The sequence below is a fragment of the Ruditapes philippinarum genome, unplaced genomic scaffold, assembly GCF_026571515.1.
Source record: "Ruditapes philippinarum isolate M1 unplaced genomic scaffold, ASM2657151v2 ctg116_1_1_1_1, whole genome shotgun sequence".
Lineage (NCBI taxonomy): Eukaryota > Metazoa > Mollusca > Bivalvia > Venerida > Veneridae > Ruditapes > Ruditapes philippinarum.
In genome coordinates this window covers 345659-372375 of record NW_026862606.1, presented here as the reverse complement: position 1 = coordinate 372375, position 26717 = coordinate 345659, and the positions used below count along the sequence as shown (strand labels likewise).

General features: G+C 30.6%; 1 protein-coding gene and 1 long non-coding RNA gene across 4 annotated transcripts; both read right to left on the bottom strand.

The window, feature by feature from the left end:
• Positions 1-421: 421 nt before the first annotated feature.
• On the bottom strand, positions 422-2429 carry LOC132719557 (uncharacterized). Of its 2 annotated transcripts, XR_009624245.1 has the most exons (4): positions 2164-2429; positions 1756-1858; positions 969-1085; positions 422-532 (listed from the first exon to the last, which is right to left on the bottom strand). It is a non-coding gene; the product is annotated as an uncharacterized LOC132719557 (long non-coding RNA). The 2 variants fall into 2 exon arrangements; XR_009624244.1 differs by lacking the exon at positions 2164-2429 and having other exon boundaries at positions 1756-1981.
• A 6722-nt stretch (positions 2430-9151) lies between these two features.
• On the bottom strand, positions 9152-23576 carry LOC132719569 (uncharacterized). 2 transcript variants are annotated; one of them, XM_060703348.1, is made up of 14 exons: positions 23056-23576; positions 22206-22322; positions 19850-19933; positions 16054-16133; positions 15321-15518; positions 14618-14756; positions 14255-14383; positions 13399-13533; positions 13085-13216; positions 12680-12811; positions 12260-12391; positions 11199-11330; positions 10923-11021; positions 9152-9977 (listed from the first exon to the last, which is right to left on the bottom strand). In XM_060703348.1, exons 1-13 carry the CDS (start codon positions 23129-23131, stop codon positions 10942-10944), a joined length of 1566 nt encoding a protein of 521 aa, XP_060559331.1. In that variant the 5' UTR covers positions 23132-23576; the 3' UTR covers positions 9152-9977; positions 10923-10941. The 2 variants fall into 2 exon arrangements, with proteins under 2 accessions (XP_060559331.1, XP_060559330.1); XM_060703347.1 differs by having other exon boundaries at positions 19850-19954; positions 23056-23574.
• Positions 23577-26717: the final 3141 nt, after the last annotated feature.

Genomic DNA, 26717 nt, shown 5'->3' with positions numbered 1-26717 from the left:
TTCTTTGTTTTATGTAGTTTAAGTTATAACTGCAATGTCATAGAAAGACAAGAGAATGTTCAATTAATGTCAGAGGTTTACTTTCATGAGCATTACTTCATACTTGTGCTGATTATATTCTCCTATAAACGAAGTGATCAATCACCTCCTACCCTATAGATTAACACTTTGTCTGAAAGAATTTGTGATGCGATACTAGTTGACAAATTCAGCAGGTATAACAGGAGCATCAAAACATTTGTACTGATCTGTGGAAACATAACGAATGTGTAATGTAAATGGTTGTAATACGATAATGATGAACACTCAAAACACGAGTCAAAAGTTATGAAAACAGCTGTAATACATCACCAAATCTGATACAAATGGTGGGATTCTTAGTAATGATTGATTAATAGTTTTGTTTGTTACTTATAAACAGTTTTACTTTTAGGTGAACATTCTAGTGTACAAAATCCTGGTTTAGAATAAAGGCTTCTCGGTCTGCAAAAGCCTTCATATTTACCGCTGTCGGGCATACATTTATCTTCTCCTAGAAAATGATACAATACATGCGTTAGATTCATACATAAAATGCTAATTTAAACGATTGCTTGTGATTGGAGATATCTGTCCAGTTTTACGGAAAAATGTAAGCGAGCGAGTGATTCCTTCTTATTAAAACAGAAGCAAAACATAGCAAACGTTTAAAATACTAAAATCTTACAAAGAAATATTATATAACACACATGAATTAAAGCGTTCATTTTTAACTTCGATGAAAATAGGTCAATGAAAACAAATTGGTCATTTAGTCTTTTCCTGGACCTGATTTGCAAACTCCCTCACGGAATTTATTTACGGCACTGTGTTAATAATTACTCAGTTCACAGACTGATTCTAACGAGACAAAACCATCGCATTTATATTTTCTTCTTTTTAGTATTTTATTTATTTTACGTAGTCTTGGGGGCAAACTTTATTCATACCTAAATGATTTATTGTGCATATACAGACATTCAATGCCTGGTTACATTTTGAAAACAATCATTCGTTTCCTTTCTTGCATTCTGCGTCGTATTTACAGCTGTATCCAATGTCAATACCTTGAAAAGATGTTATAGAAAGATCTGAAAGTTCCCAAATAAACTGTGTAAAACTATTTTTTTTTACTTAAATGCAATACACTGTCTCTTATCAGATATAGTGTATGTTACAAAATGTGTAAAATAATGACATAAACTTCTAGAAATAACAGTAAATGATATTGTGTAATTGTTTGAGATTTGAACAAAGAAAACACAGATCTTAGAGGCCCACTAAATGAAACTGTTAACTTGATTTCTGAACTTTATTATCTATATCTTTGTAAATCTAGTTTATATATTGTGTATCAATTGTTTGTTTCCTCGCCATAAATAGTTTTGTTAGATTTTAAGTATTTAAAACTCCGAGTTGTTGATAAACAAAATATACATATTACACTATCAATGAAATATTATGTATCCAGTTGATGTCATGAATTATCATTACGAAGCAAAGAAGAGGTTCAGTTAGTTTCCATATACATTTGTAACTAACAGCTAAATAATTACTATATTGCTATAGATAAGCATCGTTTGATGACTTCATGTAATATCTTTCTTAGTTAGTCGAAAGAAATTGCACTAGCAACGGCAACATTTAAATTACTGAATGATAATAAATAAATACAATGTACATGTTAAAGTTTCATGTTTTATATAACCAAGCAAAACATTTAAGAAATTCAATTACCTCCAGGATCCTCGTCACGTGCATCGTAAATGTTTGGTAAAATGAAAATCCACAGAATTGAATTTAAACCTGATTTAAAGTCCATTTTGTCAAAGGTTCTGCACTGTAAAAAAGATTTTATGATTGAATATTATATTAAACAATGTACGAGTACTCATCAATCCAATGCAATTCAAATATATTGTCTGAGTTTACAATATGTAAATACATATGAACATATACAGTCGTCAAACAACATAATCCTGTCACAATACATTTTACAAAATCTAATGATCTAAATATGGAGGGGAAGTGAATGTAAATATATAAATTACATTAACATATTCTCATGGAGAGATAGAGTTCTCGTGTTACATTTTTTATTTATTTGATTATACTAAATACCGATAACTTTAATAAAAAATATACCCTTCTTGTGTTGTTTACTCGAGCAGGAAATCAAAATAAAAGCTATGTTGATCTTGTAGGCAGTGCAATCTCAACAAAATATTCCTGTCCTCTCTGCAAACATAAACCTTAAATCATTAAACATCTACTTAAAATAGATTTCACCAACAAGAATTTAACTTTAATGATAATAGCAATATATAATGTATCAATTTTGAAGTCCAAACGATAGTGGTTTTTTATTTATCTATGAGGTATCTTTACTTATTCAAACTGGATAAGTGGTGTCAAACATGACATTATTCTTACTACACTCAAAACTGATGAACCGCATCAGATATATTTATCCAATGTTAACAAACTAAATTAAAATGACGACCTGCTTTTTTGGTGTTCAGAAAAAAAAATGTATGTTTTAACAAAGAAATATTCTATTTGTTAATATGAAATAATTACCACTGTATAAGCTTAAGAATAGTACTTGACGCGATGTAAATCAATATTTCTTTGAAACCAACATTTTCAGTGTTGAAATTGAACGACCAGAGCCAGGGAGGTAGGGGCTTCAGGGAAGTCGCACATTTATTGAACTAACCAGAACAGACCATCGAGGTTATTGTATGACCAGCATTGAATTTATTTTATATGAGCAAATAGGTCTTGTGTAAACATAACAGTAATGTATTCGTAGAACTAATAACACTTTGTATATAGCATTTTACATTATCATTCTCATTTTAAGAAAAAGAAATTAACAATGAAAATACGTACCGAAGATGTTTAGGTCCTAATAAATACTAATACAATTGATTTAGAGGCACCTTTATATTCGACTTAATAACGATTTTCACTCATTTGACTCATTTAATGCTTCATAGTTATGAGAGATATATGCATCAATTCCATATCAACCACTTAACGAATAGTAAAGATACATACATGTAATAAATATGCATACTAGCCAAATATGTTTTACAAAAACGTCGGGTATTTTAGTTTATTTGATAAATTGTATAAATACGAGCATTATTATGCATTCCCAGTGAAGGGAAACGAAGGCGTTAACTGTGTATTTAAGTTATACTATAGTTTTCATCATGTAATGTATATTACTTTTGTGTAAAGATAAATCAATTTAAAAGTACGCTCTTAAAGCTAAAAGCAAACAGAAAAATCTGAAATAAAAGTAGATTCTATTATTTATAACTTACTAAAGGCTATAAAAATTTGCATAGAAATCGTTTTTATGGGATTGTAATATCTTTGAAATTGATCAAATAGTCATTACTTTCGGCAAAAAGGTATCATTGTTTTATATATTATCAATCAAATGTGCAACTATTTTTTTCTATAAATTTTATCAAATAAAAATATCAGAGTGATATCTTTTTCATTGAAAGCTACTACATTTAAAGTTCTGCAGAGCAACTCTCTTCAGGAGCCAATTTGAATATTTATTTGGAAATATTTGATGTTAGCGATCTAATGAAAGCCGCCTCGTAAAGTTTACGCTGAAGCTTCAGTAATTTATATCATATTCCTACGTCTGTTTATAGTTGCTTTATTCCCTAATCAGACTCCACAAATGCAAACAAACTTTAACAAAAAGAGTTAGAAGATCTAGTCCACTTTCCTGCATTGAATTCTTTCATATTCATAAAAGTAATTTTTGTAATAGTCTTACACTTACTAACGTTTTACAGAAAAAAAACCAAAAACATTTCGTTTGAAATGGTATCCCTGCCATGAAAACATTTAATTTTTTTTATAAAAGCCCGCCGGTATTTCCATAAGCTGTCTAAAACATAAATAAAGTTTACTTGTTGTACTAGTCTATATTGGTCCTTTATAAATGATCATTGATGATGTATCGATCATCGAAGTAGTGATTACTCTTTAGTTAAACCTGTAATGTGAGCGAACTTAGACTACAATAACTTACTAAATGCAAATAGCTTTTATTTGCATTCAAACAGCAACACTACAGCCATAATTAGCAATAACAGGTTTGTGTTAAAGGTTCAAACAAGAGCTGTCATAGAACGTGACAAATGCCCCCGAAGGATTCTAGTTACATGTAAAGTGTGGTGGTAAAAATTGACAAAATTCGAACCCCAGCAGTGACCTTTAAGTTAGACAAAGAAAATAGTTAGATAAATAAAAATTAAAATTTTCATGTATAATTATGGAAGTTACAGAGCGGACACAACAACCACAATTTATATGTATATAACATAAGTATTGAAAAAGTTTAAACCCAAGAACTGACCTTGAACTAAGGCGTAGAAACACGGGTCTTTAGGGCAACACATCATACATTTATGATAATTTCATATGTGAAATAAAAAATATAATCCTTTCATGCATATTAGTTTCAGAGCATCTCTGCCTATTATATGCGTATATTAACATCAAAATTGACAAAGTTTGAACCCCCACAGTGACCTTGACCCTAGTCGTAGAAACCCAGTGTCTTGTTCGCGACACACCATACATCTATGGTAAATTCATATGTGAAAGAAAAATTAAAATCCTTTCATGAATGCCGAAGTTTCAGAGCGGACACATCCACCACCTTCATAAAAATGACAAAATTTGAACCCCCATAGTGACCTTGACCTAACTCGTAGAAACCCAAGGCTTGTTCGCGACACACCATACATCTATGGTTATTTCATATGTTAGAGAAAAGTAAATCCATTCATGCATACTAAAGTTTCTGAGCGGACACGATCACCCCTGTCTATATGTATAAAGCCGGACGGAATGACGGACTGACAGACTGAGAGACTGACGGACGGTTCGATTTCAATATGCCACCTTTCGGGGGCATAGAAAAAAACACATTAAAGAACGTACTATAAGATAAAGTTGTCATTTAAGTTTTAAAAGACTATGCATATAAAGGATAAAAAATGTTATCTTCCATAGATAACTTAAGGATTTTTTACTTTAGCATGTACATGCACATCTATATAATTTGTCCTTTAGTATCGGCCCTTCTCGTCAAACTTTGGATAATGACCTTGTATATAATATTAAGGATACACTGAACGGATACAGTAATTAGGTTTAACCTACACTGAGAAACTATACACGTAAATAAATAGTAATTTTACACAAAGTTTTACCCAATATAGATAAGAGTCCATCTAAATTAATTAAATATATAGATATAAATAAACAGTGTATAATCTAATATACCTATTATAATACATGTACATGTAGTTGCAGAAACCGAAATACAAAATGTCTACATGTTGTCTAAAATTGTTGGTATTTTTTAATTGATGATGAACTTCAGACATAATTTTAATCAATCTCTTACCGAAACATACTTTATATTAAAAGTATAACATTATCGGCTTCTAAATTACTAGGTACAATGAGAAAACTGAAATATTCCCTTAACAGGGAAACCCTAAACCAAATTTACATTTCATTTCTTAGACCTCTTTTAGAATATGCTTCTGTAGTCTGGGATGGGTGTACAAATTATGAAAAAGATACGTTAGATAAAATACAGCATGAGGCAGCCAGAATCGTAAGCGGCCTAACCCGTTCAGTTTCTCTCCAAAATTTATATAAAGAAATTAATTGGCTCTCACTATCTGATAGAAGAACGTACCAAAAACTTATTTTAACATATAGAATTCATAATGGAGACGTTCCTGATTATTTAAGTAATATTTTTCCAGAAAGAGTTCATAATACAACACCATACAATCTTAGAAAACTCAGAAGACTTTGCAACTTTAAACAGACGGACTCATATATTTTCTTCTTCTTTTGTGCCTTCGTCCGTAATGCTATGGAACAACTTGCAACCTGAAACAAGATCTGTAGAAACTCTGTCACATTTTAAATCTCTATTAAAGAAATCAACCTTTCGATCTACAGACACTCCAAAATGGTACCTTACAGGTGAAAGAAAACTCTCGGTTTACACTGCAGACTGAGAAATGCATGCAGTAACTTAAATTTCCACTTATTCTGCAATCATTTGTCACAGGATGCAAATTGTTCGTGCGGTTATGAGATAGAAGATGTTAACCATTTTTTGTTTACTTGTCCGAAATATCGAAATGAGAGAATTGATCTTTTTAACGAATTAAGGCAATTTCACCCTTTAAATGTCCAATTACTTTTAGTTGGTAACAAAGAGTTGTCTTTAGAAAATAATAATAAAATATTTTTGACTGTTCAGCATTTCATAAAAGTAAGCAATCGCTTTTGATTTTGAAAACAAACCAGCACAATCCCAATAAATATTAATGTATTTTTCTTTCATTTTTGCAAAACAATAAACAAGATTCTTTCCTTTATTCTTCTATTTTTTTCTTCTATATTTCATCTTCTCAAAATCTATTTTTGTTTTTGTTATATTCGGCAAATGAACATGTTTTCTAAGTTATTGTAACGCAAATATATACAAATCAGTTAACATCGTTAAATACCATTCAAGCTAGAGAACATGTACACCCAATCATTTTTATTGTTCTTTCTTACCTAAAATTATTTTTAAAGCCAAGTACTATATATGTGTGAGTTTTGTTACTTCTATCTAACTGATCATTCTTGTAAAATAAGTTATTGTAATTTATTGCATCAGGGAAGACCCGTTGCTAATGTTGAGAGAACTTGTGGGTCAACCCTTTTGCCAAATATGTCATGTCACTGTATTGTAACTGTCTACATGTATGTATATGTCTTATTTTTGGCAATAAAATATGTTTAAATCAAATCACAGACTTTATTTTCCTTTGGATACTAAATATATTCATTCTTTACGCATGTTCGAAGATTAAAACGTGGTTATAGAACTACTTTCTACATCCGTCATGAAGTCCGAGGTTATTATGAATAATAGCTGTGGTGTTACGGTTGGTAAATTGCCACTCCGTTATCCAGTAGAATCTTAAATGTTTTTTTCGTACTGTTTAACAGGGATTTAGTAAATTATTATCATTTTTACTGTTCAACATCCAATGCAATGTTACAGAAACTAATGGTGGTACGACCAGGGCAGGCATGTATCTTTTATATGAAACGACAAAATAGAAATAAATTTAATCTTTATGAAATAATTTCACAAGTTCTTATGGTTTCAAAGAATCTATACATATTTTAAGTTTCATCATACATTTCACGGCATAATTGTTATAAATTTGTGATGTTAGTATCGCTTTCCGTGTTATGTTGATGCTGATAATATAATGATTAAGAAACTGAACAATCGCCATCTGTCTATAAAAATTAAAAAAAGAAACCTTGAATATTGTCCAAGACGATATTGTCCAAGACGGCCAAATGAAAATATTACAAACTTGGTGTTTTGAGTACATGTATTTTCGTTAAATCATACTTACTGTCCCCCCAAGCACCGTCTTTGAAAATAAATAAAAGAGCAGTCGGTAAGAAAAGGGCCATTAAATCTGTCAAAATTCAAAATGTGACGTTTGGTTGTCTTTTTTTTCAAACCTATGTTTAGGATAAAATCTTCACCTTATCATACACCCTACTGGTCTCTGGAAAACTTCTCTGATTGCACGAAAATTCTTTAACAAAGGTCTTTTTGTTGGGTTTATTTGTGCTTCAGTTTACGGGTTTACAGTATCAATATTACACAGAACAAGTAACATCTGCTACATAGACACTGCAAACATTCGTTAAGTGGGGGACTATTACTTTGTAGATATTTGTTTGATTTGTGTCATTTACTTCAGAACTGGCTTTCACTATAGTTGAAATGAAGTAAATATCAGCTTTTTGTTGACATTGATTATTTTCCTCGCCTTTTGTTCAATCATCTTTAATAACCGATTAAATGCTTAGATTTTTTTGTGCTAGAGAAACCATATTCAAGTAAAGAAGAAAGTTCCAACTTCATGCTGACATTTGACTGACATATGTCCTCATCAGTTTCGTACTAAAACAAGCAAACAAACAAAGTATTAATCAAACAACGCCATTCTGCAAACTTGGATTCATTTCGTACGTTATAGAATCTAATATTTTATTGTTCCCGTAATAAAGACTACATCATGTTTTATTCCTTTTTTACATCAATATAAAGTACAAAGTTATTAGCTAAGGCAAATGGTCTCAAGGGACCCGCATGGCATGACGATTTTCTTGATCAGCTAATTTTTCTTTCTGTATGTAAATTGTATATGAAATTTCGTAAAAGCACCATTTTCTGGAAAACTATCTAACTAAAAAATCTAACTTCATTATAATTATTGATTAAATATGATATAGCTTTTCATTTTTAAAGCTTTGAATGGCATCATCACATTTACAAAATATCAAGGAAATTAATTTCGTATCCATTGTAGAAAGAGCACGTTTGACTTCCTTAGACACTAACTTAAAAAAAGTATTAAATAAGTTCAGCTATAGATTATGCTTAGTTAAAAGAAAGAAAAGCAGAATCCCTAAAGAAAGCCCGACACGGCAAAGTTAAGTGTTATAGAATTAGTAAGACATGAATTCAGTGACACTGAAATTTTTAGATTTTGAATAGTTGATATTTGGTGGACACTTTCAAATATCGGTGTACTACTGGTACTGTTTAATTTATTTCTTATTATTTCATAATTATACATGTGCGCTATATACGAGATATATCCTTTCAGCAGCTGTAACGTAATAAAACGTATTCGCGAAGGTGGCACTTTTGGGCTTGCGTAGATTCCATATTAATTCCTCAAATTTGGATTAGGCTCCAACATTGAAACATATGCATGGCATAATACAGGATGTCACGTGATCAAGGTCAAGGACGAATTTCGAACACCGCTATTTCCATTTAAAGACGTGTTTGCGTGCGAATTTGACAAAATTGGAAATTTGAATTCTACCGCCAACACATGTTTCTCACCAGGTGCGTGTCACGTGACTTTTCCTGCCAAAATGTTATATTTTTCGAACAGATAAATGGTCAAGGTGGGGAACAAACACAAAGTTAACCATGTAGGAGACAGCTGCACTGCGTTTATACTTCCGGTTTCTTTTTTTTTTTTTTTTTTTTTTTTAAGTTAGCCGCGCATACATCACCATAACAGCCTGCGCATGTCGTCACGTCCTGAAATCGCGTGCTCTGACGCGCGCTTTTATGTCACACACCACTAAATCAGAATGTCATAGGGTTGAAACATCACCAGTAACTGCCTATACGGACTGAGAGGCGACACTTTGAGGTAGGGGGTCTCTATGAAAATGCTTGAAAAGGTGGTGGCCGCCGAAAGGATTTCAACGGGCTATAAAGATGGTCTAAGTTCGAAATAAAACAAAGTGTAAATTATCATATTTGTTTATTGAAAGAAACACGTAAAATAAGATCACATACAATTGCACAATATTTACTGATTATGTTATACATTTTATAATTTTTGTCATGGATGTCAAAAATGTAAACAGTTTAGGTTATTATGTGAAATAATTATGACTAAATATTGCCCGTATATTCCAGTTGAAAATGAATGATTTTTTTTCATTAATGTCGAGAAACTCCGCATCATATAAGTATAAGTAATGGAGAAAATAAATAAAACAAAAATGCAAAATAAAATACATATCAAAGTGAATAATTTTGATTCAAGTGATATGAATATTTTTCCTGATAAAGTTTGTATATCAAACATTTGTCTCAATGTCAAAGATTGTGACACTGTTAGATGAATTCCACTTGCTTCCATTGTTGCAATGAACATTATTTTTTTATTGATTGAATCTGATATGTAAGTGGAAAAAGTCTGAGACAAAAGAGATTATTCTTGTTATTGCACATTTTCAAATTTAAAATTGCCATTCTTAAATAGTATCATCTCAACCTGAAATAGAATAAGAAATCTTATTGAGTATGAATACATTGTTTATTATAAATGATTTAATATGAAAAGAAAATATTGGGTAATATCAATCTTTTAACTACTTGACTCTATGTAAGTATAAGATAGAAAACTATACTTGTGAAAAAGATATAACCTTATCAACGATGATGTACGGTGGCACAGATGTGACATGTGTGTGTGCGTGCGAGCGTGTGTGTGTGTTTTTTTATTTATCTCGTGTGTACGAGAAACCATTTGCTAGGGATATTGCCTTTAGCCAGTAGAGGACCTTTATAGATGTTTAAGGTCAAAAGACCAAATGTCAAGGTAAGCATGACACTTCATGAAAATCCTTGTCTGATAAATAACTTGAGAAGGAATAAGTCATGGATTATATTACCTAATCTGGACATTGCACCTGATCAGTAGATGGCACTTAATGATTTTAAGATTATTGCGTCAAAGATCAGGGTCATAATGACGATAAATTTAAATTTCTTGTCCAATCGATATAACTTGAGAAGGAATAAGCCATGCGTTTTGTTACTTGATAGGGACAAGGAATGCACATAAAATGTTATGGTTACCCTAAAATTGATCTCAAACACTAATAGAGGTCATCTACAAGCTATGAATGTGTGTAGTCATAAAAATGTCAATAAAATCAAATAGAAAATAATAAATATCCATAAGCATTCATGACTTAAAGTTTAATTCTTTCCTTTCTTACAACTATCATATTTGACAATGAGGCAATTATAAATATGTTCATACTACAACTACACAAACATCATCTGAAGAGAAAAATTGTAAAAAAAAAATAAACTGTAATATATTTAGAAAAACTAATACATGTAAAACAGTCAAATTCGATAACAATTTGGAATTTTAGATAAAGAAAATTAATGTTGAAATTTATATTGATAAGCATTTATGGCAGCTTACCCTTGTACATAGTATTACTTCACACACAAATGTTAGATTCGCATACAAGATTCTTATCACTGCAGTTCCCTTCTATGCATTGACCTTGGAAAGACCCGTCTGTTGAATTCAAATAAAAAAGAAATTTACTGCTTTTGGTCCACAAAAAAATCTGGAAAAAAGCGTTATCCTTCGGAAGCATTAAAACAACAAAATTACCTGAAATTTGCAGATTCAGTTTGATCGAAAGAAAAGAAAAAAGAAAGCAACACTGAAAAATGCTTTAAACAGATATACCCGTAATACATTCTCCATCAACATTAGTAGTGCCGTTCTTGCAAACACACACTCCCTTCATGCACACTGCGAGCTTGTCGTCATTGCATGAAATACCATCTTCAGAAAAACATTTACCACCTAGAGTTTCATCTGTAAAAAGTTAAAACAGTTTATGAAACATTAAATTAAGATAATGTTTGATTCCTACTATTAAATATTGATAAGAAAGTGAATGATTTGCTGTAATTCAAAGGATACGAACTAAATCACAATGATCATGATCGAGTCATAATATTTTTGCTTTACTGATGATATGGAAAAAAGCGAAATATAATTTATTCTCAGTTAATACCCCATTTTAATCTTATCAATTCTATAGAAGGACAAGCTAGTTTTTAATCGAGTACACAAAGGGAGCAGTGGTTTATTGTGCCAATAATGACCATGTTTCCAAACAATGACACCAGAAATGGTTAGTTCAAGGAACCAGGACAGAAATTCAGATAAACTGTAACTTGGCAATTTACCTTAGATGACTATTTAAAGTAATCGATGACATGCTTAAATTTATTTTATACAATAAATCACGGAGCCAAAACATTTAAAACTAAAAAAACCCAGTCTCAATTACAATAAATGTTCTAATTAGAGAACTATCAATGTCAGTATCATAAAATGAAAAATATGTGTTGTACTCTTTCAAATAAAGTAAATTTTTCACTCATTTTTTAAACAGTCCGCCGGCCAGTAGTTATTATACGTGTTAAAATTCGAGAAAAATGTTTAATTGTCCATTGCATATATGTTATTGTTTGTTTCATTTCGAATGATAATGCTCCTGATAACATATTGTATAGTTTAATCCATAATGAATAATTTTAGATATAAAGTTTCACTTTATAAAGTAACTTCAATATAACCGAAACATAACAGAATTGTTAATATTTGATATATATTTTCTATCCGTATTCAATTGCAAGTGTTAGAATGTTATACGTGATTCAAACATTATCAAATCCGCTGCTGTAATATAAGCTATGTTTGTCCTACTCTTTAACACATGATTTGGCCATTCTTACCAATTTCGCATTTTCCATTTATAACACTAGCATTATTTTTACATATACATAGTTTATTCCAGCACTCAGCATTGTCATCAAGATCACACGTGTCACCATGATCCCCGGAACATCTTCCATGGTATGTTTCATCTACAAAAGAATCACGTTCAAAGCATTGTTTATTTAGCATAATAATTTTCGTATTTTTAGGTAAAATATTTTTGAGGTTTCGCTCATCTCGTTAAAAAAGTTGACATGTATTTGGTTTGGGGAGTTGAAAAAAAATCAAGAAATACAGAACATCTGTAGACGGATGAAAACCACCAATTTCGAAACATGTGACTAGAGTCTTGTTTTGCGTTGCACGCATACAAACACATATAGTTGATTTTTTTTATTTTAAACGAAGTAACGTTATTTAGTAAATAAAATGCTCACCTAATACACATACATTTCCTATAGCGCTAGCACCGTAGATACACCTGCAAAAGCCACGCACACACTCTGTGTTATTTCCTTTTAAACATGGCTGACCGCTCTTGGCTGCACATCGCCCGCCATACATTTCATCTATGCGAGAAATAATTTCTATCATCAAAACACTTATTTATATTCGATAACAAAACTCGTATAAATCACAAACTTTTTTGCATTGACCGAAGTTTACATTAAATGCATGACGTAATGGTGTTCATATAATTTTTTATGTGTGCTTGTAAAATTTCAAATATATTTACAAGTAGTACACTATTCTTATAATTATATCAATTAAAATGTATTTTATAGAAGAGTATTTCACTGATGTCTTATCGGGATTTAGAATTTCAAGTCTGTATACCGTACCGGATCTGCAAACTCCGTCAGCTGGAGTTGTGTTATTTTTACACACACAAACACCTCTCTGACATTCAGCATTTCTGTCCTTTTTACACGTGCTGCCATCAACTCCGACACATATTCCATCAAGGGTTTCATCTGAAAATAATAAAATGCGCGTGAAAACAAGCTGTATTCAAAATGCACAAACTACTTTATGTTATACCAGCCTATTGGCTAATTGTACTTTCATCGATAATGATCTGAATTTAAAAGTACACATCTGTTATCAACATTCATAAAAAGATACTCACAACTTTTGCCTTATAAAAATAAATTACCTAAAGCACATCTTCCTGCTCTTAAATGAGATCCTGGTACACACAAGCATATATTATCGGCGCAAAAAGTATTTTTGTCATTCATACATGGCAAGCTTTCTTCCTCTTCCTCACACCATCCGCCGGCATAACCCGCTATAAATGATACAGTATATAGTGATCTTAGTATAGATTTACTTTATAACTATGACATTTAACGTAAACATAATTTCATCTAAAAAAGTAATCTGTTCTGATGACGTACTTGAGCAAAATACATAAACTGAAAACGATGTCTATTCTAATAATAAAAACAAAATCAAGCGTATAAATTAGAAAAAAATGTTATATGTCACAGGGACCTGATGTCATAATAATACACATATACCAAAATGTACTGTGTTCTAATGACACACATGCAGACAAATACATAGACCAAATATGTAATCTATTCTGATAAAACACATATAATCCTATCCATAGATCAAAATAAGATCTGGTCTGACAGTTAAAAACAGAATAGAATGTATTCATCTAAAACGTTATATTTTCTCATAAAGCAATATACAAAAAATGTTACCTATTTTGATAATAAACATAAAGTGAAAAAAACTTTTCAATTTCATATTTATCAGTAGATAGGATCAATATCCAAAGACCATACCGTGTTAAACAAAATATACTACCACAACACTTTGTCAAGCTCTTATTTCAAATAAAAACAAAGACTTTTAGGGATACCATATCTACAACAAATTACATACTTGCATTAATACAGTTGCATTTAAATGTCCATATATCTTAATTTGAAAATGTTTCCGAGCTCATAAAAGCGTATTGTTGAATGAAAAAAAAATCTAAATATTTATAGAATTACCGTTTGCATGATAGTAATTGGGAGATTCGTACTTCTCAATTTCAAGGAAGTCACCGTACTCGTCACCATACCATACAAGTAGTTCTGTCCCTGGCTGGATGGACTTAAATGCCATATAATACATTTCACCTGAGAAATGAGAAGCACTTATGAAGCATACTGTTACACGTTTGAAAAGAAAACATTGTAGTTATGTTGTTATATGTATCAAATAAACTAATAACAGTAACATTCGAAGAAAAAAATAATTGTAAGCAAATACTTTTCTTTTATGATGTTACAGAAGAAAAATATTTCATGTTGATGCACATTAAAAGTTTATTTCATTTTCAAAAATGATTTCAAATATAAAGACGTGTTTACCCTGATATTGCAAGGCTATGATATTTTCTGCTTCTGGTGATATAGGTGAATTGCTGTATCTCAACCAGTTAGACAGATAAATGTCTTTGGCATCCACCCATTCCACATCCCGTCGCCCTTCACCTTGACGATATGCTATCTGTACATAGAAATCATTGTAAATTAAAATGAATTAGTCATACAATACCAATTATATTTTCATTGATTTATTACATGATAATACAAATCGACATATTCTGATGATATTGAAATATAATATTCCCATTTAAACAACTATTTTGAAGAAAAAAAGTCTCTATTAGAATTTACATTTATTGAAACTTGAAATAAAATGATCTACTAATATATAATCATTGAATTTAACGAGCAAAGAGAAATAACTCGCTAATGATTTAAACAAACAATCGTTATATACAAATGCGTTAACAACCGTGTTCAAATTAATTATTGTTTGTTTTTCACTGTTTACCACTATCCAATATACCAATGTATGCTTCAGAGAATAACGGGTTTTATACATGATCCAAACCATCTATATTTTACGTATTACCATTTGTGAATATTTTGTATTGCAGTATAATATTTCCATAGTCAGTACGCAATCATAATTTTAAGTAAAAGAAAACAATATTTTGCAGTGTTATTTCGCAAAGCAGATTTGTAAGATTTCAATAATTTAATACAAAATATACGTATATCTTACTTTCCAACTATATCCTGACTCCGAGGCACTATCAGTGTCTGGATCAAAAGCACCTTTATAAGGACCAAACATTGTGTCCTGCTCGATGTAAGTTTTTGTAAAAATTCCTGACCCTGCATTTGGTATTGTAGATTCTCTTATTTCAAATTCATCTGGAACACTGTCTAAAGCTCTTCGTGGGTCGTAACAAACACTTGTCTACAATACAACAGGAAATAAAAATGTAACGATACATTGAAACAGTTAACCGAGGCATTTTACTAAGTTTAATGATAAAAAAAATATATGTAAATAATGAACATCTGCTTTACTCAACGAGACAAAGATAATTCGTACTGTAAAATAAGCGGTTATTTCTGACACAGTCAGATTTACCATCTTTTTTAAAAATGAAGGAGAGATGTAAAGGAACTAAATCATGTTTGCATTTACTTGATTAAATACATTGCAACTTTATATGTTATACAGTTTTTTTACAGATTTGTGTGAACACTATCATTAATTACTATATTTTATGTTTTTTTCAAAACCATATATTATGGAATTGAATTTTATTTTTATAACGATTTTCAAGTGATGATTACATTTTATCATTTTAACCTATCGAACATTTTTGGTAATGAAACACTGTTTGAACCGACAAATTTGAGCCTCATTTGCACTTCATTTTAAAAAGAATTTTCGAAGAAAATATCAATATTTTATATAAAATTATAATTTTATCAATAAATACCTTTTTATCAAGAATTAATGACGCAAACTTGACTGTTATTTCCCCAAACCAGTCTTCGTTTTTCTTCCATATTTTTGTACCTTAAATTGATGTATTAGCATGATTAAAATCAGAGAAACTGTTAGTCCAACACACAGTTTATATCTGTTCTCCCGTTGTTTAAATTAGACCACTTACATAAAATAATTAAACATTTTGTCATAAATTATCAAATTTCACATCTTACTCGCAAAGTAGAAAGAGCAATCAAACTGACATATCTTGAAAAAAATCTAATAAACAATATATTTTATCGTGTAATTAACATATAAATACGCATATGTGATGATCCTTTTGCTGACTTGCAATCTGAAATTGATATTTTTTCACACAGATATGATAAAATATGTTTATTTGGAGACTGGAATTCTCGTACTAAACAGTTACATGATTATATTTATCCGGATTATGAAGTTCTATATGAAAATAATTTAGACGATTTATTTTATGAAATGCAAATGCAATTTAAAGATTTTTCTGATGGAAATGTTAAGCATCAAAGAAACAATTAAGATAAGCATGCAAATAACTATGGCTATAAATTTTTAGATTTTTTACAACGTAATAGTCTATATATCTTAAATGGTAGGACTATCGGTGATATGAGTGGTTGTACAACATGTAAAAATATAAGTACTGTTGACTATTTTGTTTGCACAACAAATTAATTAAGTATGTACAATGTATGAGTGTAATGAACTATTGTCCATTATTGTCCGATGTGCATAACCCTGTTAAAACAAATTTTAATTTTAAAAGTACGGAGTACAAAAAGGAGCAAAATACTATATGTGATGACTTTGTTAAATTGTGGGACAATGATAAACGTGATTTGTTTGTCAACAATATTGATATGTCACATGTTAACAAAGTTATAGATGACTTGACTGTGTTAGAAAATAGCAATGTTGTTAACCCTGATAGTTTAGATGTTATTGTTAGAAATATTGCTAAGATATTTAAAGATAGCTCGTTACAGAGTTTTGGAGTATGTCAGACAAGAATTAACGAACATACTGAAACTAGACCTGCTAGTTGGTTTAATTTAGAGTGTAAAAAAGCTCGAGCGAAATATATGTATAAATTAAGAAATACTGAAATAAACAAAAATGAATTACGTGTTAAAAGCAAAGTGTAAAAGAAAACGATGAATAAATTTTTTATAAAGTTTAAGAGAAATAACATAGCAAAATTAAGAAATTTAGATAAAACAAAGCCGAAACAATACTGGTCAATTCTTAATGGAAAGAAAAATAGTAAAATTCATGCTGATTTGAATGACTTATATACTTATTTTAAAAATTTGAATTCAAGTCAAAACATTGAAAATGCCCCTGATATTAATGTTGATACAGACTTGTTCGATGAAGAAAATATTGAAATTAATAAGCCAATTACAAGTGACGAAATTGAAAAAGCGGTAAAAACGCTGAAAAATAACAAATCGTATGGTGTTGATAAAGTAATAAATGAACACATAAAAAATTCTTTTTCAAGTATGAAAACTGTATATGTTAAATTATTTAATGTTGTTTTCAATTCTGGTATTGTACCAAATGATTGGACAGTTGGAATTATTAACCCAATGCATAAAAATAAAGGGGATGTTAGTGACCCGTCAAATTATAGACCCATAACATTGTTAAGTTGTACGGGGAAACTTTTCACTGCAATTTTAAATATGCGTCTGCAAAAATATACTGAAAATTATAATTTGATTAACGAATACCAAGCTGGATTCCGAAAAGGATTTTCTACACTTGATAATATGTTTGTACTAAATACTTTGATTGATCTATTAAAAAAAAGTAAAAAGAAACTGTTTTGTGCCTTTGTTGACCTTAAAAGTGCGTTTGATAGTGTGTGGCGTTCAGGACTTTGGTGTAAACTATATGCTGTTAACATAAATGGTAAATTTTTGAATGTTGTTAAAAATATATATGAAAATGCAAAATCTTGTGTTAGGGCAAATGGGAACAAATCAATATATTTTTCATGCACTGCCGGTGTAAGACAAGGTGAAAATTTATCGCCTCTTTTATTTTCATTATTTCTAAATGATTTACATGCTTATTTTTCCAACAGTGGTCTAGTCGAAGGCGTCAATTGCTATAATAATGATTTTGATGGAAATGTTATGTACTTTTTAAAACTTTTTATTTTATTGTATGCAGATGACACTGTTATTTTGTCAGAATCTGCTAAAGATCTACAAGACGCTTTAAATGTCTATGCAGCGTATTGTGATAAATGGAAATTGGTTCTTAACACTTCAAAAACAAAAGTTATGGTTTTCGTAAAAGAGGTAGACAAGTTCAACACAATTTCACTTATAATAATGAAAATATCGAAATTGTTAATGAATATAAATATCTTGGAATTATCTTTAGTAGGAATGGATCTTTTTTAAATGCAAAAAAGCATATAGCCAAACAAGGAACAATAGCAATGTATAATTTAATAAAAAAGGCTAAATCACTATACTTACCAATTGACATCCAAATAGATTTGTTCAATAAAACTGTTAAACCAATTTTGCTCTATGGATGTGAAATTTGGGGTTATGGAAACATTGACATGATAGAAAGAGTTCAACTTAAGTTTTTAAAATATATTTTAGGATTAAAATCTTCTACCTCAAATACAATAGTGTATGGTGAAACAGGTGTAACACCGCTCTCAGTAGATATAGAATCAAGATTAGTTTCTTTTTGGGCAGATATAGTTGTCCCAAAGACGTTTAAACTAACGCAAATAATGTATTATTTTGCTCTTTATAGTAGTAATTTTTTAAATACACAGCAAAGCAATAATTTTATGTGGATAACGTGTATTAGAGATATACTCGTCAAATGCGGCATGAACAATATTTGGGACACACATCTTTTTCCAAATCAAAAGTGGTTGACCGTAACAGTTAAACAAAAGCTAATAGACCTGTTTCTTAACGGCTGGTATTCAAACTTAGAAACTTCTGGAAAGTGTAAAAATTACAAGTTATTTAAACACAAATTCGAATTTGAAAAGTATATCACAAATACACATCCTAATTTACTTAGATATATGATTAAATTTAGAACAAGAAACCATAGATTACCAGTAGAAACTGGATCTTGGCATGTGATAGAACTTAATATGAGAAAATGTACATTATGTAATTCTTTAGTTGGAGATGAATTTCACTACCTTCTAGAATGTAAATATTTTGATCGTCAAAGAAAAAAATACTTAGGACCCAATTATTACATTAGACAAACATTTATTCTTTTGATAAACTTATGAATATAAACAAACATAGTAATTTTGAATATAAAAAAATATGTATGTTTATTAGGGATATAGTTGAAAAATTTATATAATGAAAATTAAATGCATATAACAAGTGTAAATTTATTACATGCACAAGCTTTGTATGTTAAAAGTACCCAAGGTACTCTCCCTTTTCATGTATTATATATGCTTATATTTTTTGTATGCATTCTATTGAGCCTCGAAACTTTGTTAATACTTATTTACCTCATGTTGTCAATGTCTTGACCTGAGAGAAATAAAGATATTTGTATTTGTATCTCTATATACAGTACAAATACATGCAAAACATCGTTAGTCAAGGAGTATCTGTTGCACCTGTGGCTAATTAGATAATTATTAAGAAAGAGTTAGATTTGCTATACCTGCAATAAGTGTAGCTTGTGTTAATAAGTAATGACCACAATGTATAGTAACAGTTTAGTGAAGTTCACTTTTCTTTTATTACCTTTTGGCGAACATTCTATGGTGCACATTTCCGGTTTCGTATACAGTGTTTGTTGTCTGCAAACATTCACATACTGATCGCTGTCTGTAAGACATTTATCTTCACCTTTACAATGTATAAAAACATTACAACACCAATAAACAATACACTGCTAAATAAGCTAAAACAAAGATAGCATCGTTTGATACTGGCATAAATGTATGTTCTAAGACACGAAAGTACACTTGTCTTTTATTTGAGGGTTGCTAAACATCCTAATAAAATACTTTCGGGGATTTGTTTTAAGCAAAGTGAGTCTATGTTTAGTAACTTGACCAAGCCAAACTAAGACTCACTTCGTGACATGTACATCATATCATAAACTTATGTAGATGTACTGAGATTGCTAATTATATTTCAATACGCGATTATCAAAACGTAAAACAGGATAAAAGGTAACAGAAAGATATTTCACCAGCAACAATAAATGAGACATAATAATGATATGAGCCGTGTCACGACAAAACCAACATAGTGCGTTTGCGACCAGCATGGATCCAGACCAGACTGCGCATCCGTAAATTAACATCTTTGTCAAAGATTCATAGCCGTAGCAATAGTAACATTAATTCTAAATAAAATACTGTTCTAGTATTTTTTATTCAACAATTATAGTTTAAACCAAATATCTTTCCATACGTTAGAACGATGTAGGAACGTGGAAGATTTTTTAAAACTTTTTTTTTACACAGCAAATTATTGCTCTTGGTGACAAAAATGTAAGAAAATCTGTACCATATTTTCCTCTTGTATTTCTGTTTGATTATATATAATTACAGTTGTTAGTTTTACGTAATAACATGTGACACATATCGTAAGATAAATATTATAAATTAATTATCTCACTATCTGATTATTATCATTATATTATTGTACATGGTGACACATGTCTAACACAGACTACAATAGTTTATGATAAAGAATACATTGTATATCTCTACATAAAATTGTTCTAGCAATAACTTACCTCGCTCAAGAATAATACCAAAAGTATAAACAAAATATACATGTATAATCTAGTAGATTACGTTATTTAAAGGCACTTTATGCTTGGGAAATAAATAAAAATGGTTCCTCTTAGAAACGCAAACATGAATTTTATAACATTTAAATAACGGTTTAAAGGCATGTTAGATGCTTATCATTTGAATGAATAAGAACAGGAAGTGAAATTAAAATGTTCCATACAAAATACTAAATCAATATAATTGTACTAATTCCAATAAGCAACAGAAGCAATGGTTCGGGTATTTTTTTTGTAAACTTTATAACTATAAAAATAAAAGCTTTGGAACAGTAAACCATACAGTACATTTCACAAATATTTTAATTCTATATTTTAGCAATTTATTAGTTTAATTGTATGGCCTTTATGATTCTTTGATACATTATGACATGGAAAATATTAGTCCTTTGATCTTGCTGGAGTCGAAATTGAAGCCTTTGTGACCAAGATACAGCCAGACCAACTGGCACATCTTTGTAGTCGGTCCAGGCTCTATACTGTTGGTACATAGTCCAATTTTCGTACTTTGATATTGAAATCACTTAAAAAAATTATTGACTAAAATCAAAGGGACACATATCTGTTATACGAATTCAGCAAGAATTGATATTAGATTTCTAGATTAAAGTTATTTCTATAAAATAATGGTTTTGATTTAAAGCTTTTGTCGATTTTCAATTTACAATAATTAACTATATTTGCATACAATAGAACATAGTAAAAAAAATTATCGCATAATTACATTTTACCACGTAAGCTGTCTTTTCTACAGTACGAACATTGTTTTTGTTTTGTTTTTTATTTTGTCTATACGTGTTTTGATGACAACTTGCCCCTGCAGCAATTTTGTAGTTTATGTGCTTTAGTTTGCTTTATTTTAAGATATAACAAACAATAATAAAGTGACAGGTGAGGACATGCTTGTAAGACTGACAGTGTTTAAAGATAAGGTATATGATTGTCATGTAGATGTTTATCGCAAGTCATAAGTTACTGATCATATAAAATACCTCCTGCCGTACATTGTAAAGATATATGCCATAAGTTATCCATATACCAAAAACAAATTCAGTTTTGTCGTAATACAATTCATTGATTGTACACTAATAAACACGTACTCATCCCGGGCAACTTTATGAAACAGTTCGATACTCTTTAAGTTTTATTAATGTCACATATACTACAATAATAATTTGATTTTTTGCATCACCTGTATAAAATTCCCAATTGTTTTATTATTATTAGCTGTCTAAGCACAGGAGAACATAAATTCATATTCATAACTAAACTCTAGGAAACGGAGATACTTACCTAGATGATTAATTGTACATATACAAATGTTCAGATCTTTGTTGCATTTTGAGTATTCTCCACCATTCCCTGTCGTACATTCAGCATCATGAGTACAACTGTAACCTATATCTATACCTGTTGAAGCAATAAATTAGTTTTAAAATACCAAAGACAGTCCCATTGTTGGAGAATTTATTTAAGGAATTTTATGGGGCTATTTTCAAGCAACTGGTCAACATCTATTTTTGTTTTATTTTTCTTTCTTTAGGATAAGGTTCACGAAAACAGATTTTATCTGTTAGTAATTTTCTGGATTCATTTACATTAAACGAATGAATTATTTTCTTTTTCTTTAACCAACAATTGTTCGCAACCCAGAAAGGGAATTATGGCCTGGTTTATTAGATCTCCAGCTATTACCATTAGCGCTGTATACATTAAGTATACTAATATCTCTTTATGTGAACTTTTGTCCGACATATTGGACACAAATTATATAACTATAAGAATGCATACACAGTGTTGCGAGTTGCGTATGAAGCGTGAAATTAATATTCAAGCATATTAGTTAATATGTGACTGTGGTGACATAATAAATATATATGAGTGACAAAGAATGTGACAGATGAAGTGACTTACGCCAATCACCGCCAGGTGGTGTTGTATTCAGATTAAAGTTTAGCAGATATATTTTAAATCATTTCTATTGTATCGTCAAATGAAACTTTACAATTATTAAAGCAATTCGTGTATGATTTATTTAGTTAGATATTTGATGGTAACACCGCCTATAAGAAGATTGACACTTTAAGCATTTAAGTCACATATTTATTCTATAGAAAACGACAGTAAATCTACATTACGATACCTGTTTCCTCTTTGAGACTGTTTACAAAACTCCATGCGTTGATACATATCCAAATCATGCATATTCGTAAATCCATTGGCACTTTTTGATATGTTGTGATTAGAAGTGCGGTGCTTTTTCCGGTATATTTTTAAGAAAAGCTCACTTTGCATGACTCGTTATATGATTACGTGAACGGACATACACGATTGTTTAGTTACATGACATCGGAGCCACCAGAGCTAATAAAGTTAACATCTGTCTCTAACACCAATTGTTAAGCTTCAAAACTCTCCCGTAACAAAACAAACATATTTGATATGCGGTCTTATCTCAGTTTAAATATCCTTTAATTCAAAAATAATTTAGTTTACAATGTAAAGATATCTTAACTATATTTTTGTCCGTATAACTTGCTTAGGGCAATATCATGTCACATTTTGAAACAATTATTTATGATAAACTCATTTTTTGTTTCCTTGCATTTATAATAAGGTCCGCTATGTAACTTTATATTATCATAAAAACTCAGTAACTAAGCTACACGAATATAGGAAACCTAAACGTACATGTATATATGCATATTTATTAGTATGTATTCATTTATGTGCAGAATAATATACAGTAAATATCATTGCATTTGTAATTTAGATAGCAAGCGACTCATATACATGATATATGGTGGTTTATTCATACCATTTTGTTTCTGCCGTTTTTCTCGTCGTGACACGACAACAAATCAAATTATTTGTTATTTATAGAAAAAGTAACACTAAGCCAAACAACGCAATTTAAATAGTTTGATGTCTTCTTGTATTGCGGTACTAGCGAAAAGCCAAAACAGTATGACAGTTGCATGGTTTAAAACGAATTGTTAGTTTAAACAATATTTATTTCCAGAATTTACAAAACATAGCTATACATTACAACCAGAAGACATTGTATAATAAGAAACATGAAAGACTGAAGATATAAGTTAATGATATACAATGCTAAAGAAATTATTAACTTAATTAAATTCGGAAGAGGATTTGAAAACAAGTCCAAGACTTATGTAAATTCATTTCCTCAGTGGGTTGGAAAGGATGACGGCTGACTGGTCAAAATAACATGTAATATATAATATAAAATAAATAATATAAAAACTTGGGTTTTCCGTATGTTTGTTTGTGTTGAGGGGGAGGAGGGCATTTTGGTTTGTTTGCCCTGTCACACGAAAATACGACAATGTGAAGGTGATGTAACTTAACAACTATGGTTATACAAAATATACTCTTTATATTTAAATATGTGCCAAAACAAAGGAAATCTGAGGCATTCTCATAGATGACGTGCGTATTTTCTACATCTTGATCATAAGCATGCGGGTTGTCGGGAATATATAGTGTATAAGTGTGACAGTATGTTGACATGGTTTCAAACCGGTCTGTTTATTAACAAAAATGTACTGATCGTGTGTCAACAATCACATGTCTATCTTGATATTGAAAGAGGTTATGTGTCGTTCATATTCCTTAATTAACATAAAAATAATAGCCACAAACCGAGGGCAACATATTTGTTTAAGTAAAACTTATTCTTTAGGAAGTAAATTAGTCGATGTTAATTCATGTTAATTCGCCTCAGGAACATGTATACAGCTTTAAAAAAATAAAGATTTTAAACATAATTATTTCTGTACATTGTGTATTTCAATTTATATGTAAGAGAAAATAGTATCATTTATAAGTGTTAATATATGGAAAATTCTTTTTTTTTTAAATGCAGCTCGTTTAATCTTGAGAGTCAACCGATTGATTTTTTGTACGTGACACATTATTATAAACGTTTAATGAAAAAATGCACGTTCTTAATATCCAAGTGCATCTGACAAATTATGTTTATATTGTAATGACAGCGATAGGAACTACTGGAAGGAATAGACGTAGGACAATCCAGAGACTGAGCCAAGCTGCCGAGCGTGCGTCTAGCTGGCTGTGTCTGAGACGAAAGGAGAAGAGCTGGAAGCAATCGACCTCCACACCGTAAGACGGTGGGCCCACTCGCCAGCAGATATACATGGATAAGGGCCGAAATATCAATGACGGCGAGCACCATGCTGATGATGGAGGTCGATCAGCAATCTAGAAGCACCACAGACAGGAGATCTACAGAAGATCTACATTAGGTGCGTTCCAGATTGTATCTTACTCATAATCTGACAAATTATGTTTATATTGTAATAATTAAAAAAAATCGTAAAACTACAATCGAGCATGATTTACAACTACATGTATATCTATATTTTAGTAGACATGTTTACGTGTAATGTATGTTCCTCTAAAACACGATTTATTTACGCGTGCTTGTGTGTGCGTTTGTTCGTATGCGCGCCAAAAGCTCTTGTGGAACACCGTATCCAAAGTCATTAACATTGTAATCTTGCCAAAAAAAATTGCGGTAAGCAATTATAACAACTTCTGGAGAGACTGAAAACAGCCAAATTACTAACTCTGATTTGCTGTTGCGCAGTACAAAATATTTCTCAAAATGTAACAAACAATTACCAATGATTCGAAGACTTTTCATGTGCTGGGCCATAACATCATAATGTAATTTTATGTGATTTTGATTACTCGAATGAGATTGTGAGAATAAACATTTTTGAAAATATTAACATATGCTTGTATAAGTACGCCCGATGTAGCTTCGCTGGTGAACAATCCAAACTCCTCGCAGCGGTTACTTCCCTTTATCAGTTTAGTATACGCCGAAGAAAAAAGGGGAGATCACTGCGTGGAGCTTGTGAACAATCGTGTTTTTGCGGTTTCGTGTGATTAAAAAGTGCAAGTATTTGTATTTATAAAGTATTTGTCATGAAGAAGTGAGAATTGAGAGTTTAGCAGTATCGCGCATGAATATATCTGCATACATTATTTTTGCATGACGAAGAAAGAGGGTTTCAACAAGCGTGCAATTTTCCACGAATAAATGTGAGTTTATCAATTGCATTGTTATTATATGTTTAAGATTATGCAATGCTGTTTTAGCGGTATCTTAGTGAATTAAAACGATCACTGCCTTGTACGAGACTTACTTTTGCCTTGTTTGCTTACATGAAGGATAAAGGATGTTTTGATATTGTTTACATATCAGTATAATCGCATGCATATTAGATTGCATTTTACTGTTTGATACATGGTTAGACGGTGGCTGGTAAATGTATTTCATGCAGGCCTTTTTTCAGTTGCTGTGGCTGGTAAATGTATTTCATGCAGGCCTTTTTTCAGTTGCTGTGGCTGGTAAATGTATTTCATGCAGGCCTTTTTTCAGTTGCTGTGGCTGGTAAATGTATTTCATGCAGGCCTTTTTTCAGTTGCTGTGGCTGGTAAATTATTTCATGCAGGCCCTTTTCATTTGCTGCTAGTTGTAAGACTGTAAATTTATTTTTTGACTGCCGTCTTTTCCATATTGTATAACTCAATAGACTACATTCAAACCTTGTTCAGTATTCAGATTTTCAGAGATGGATTGATTTGCAACATACTGAATCTCTCATGGTATAAATACAAATTTGATATTGAATTAAATAGAATTGTACATGGATTGAAATTGTGTTGAATTTTCATGGAATTTGATTTACACTGAATAATACATGGAATCTGAATTGCACTGAATTTCTCATGGAATATGAAGCACATTGA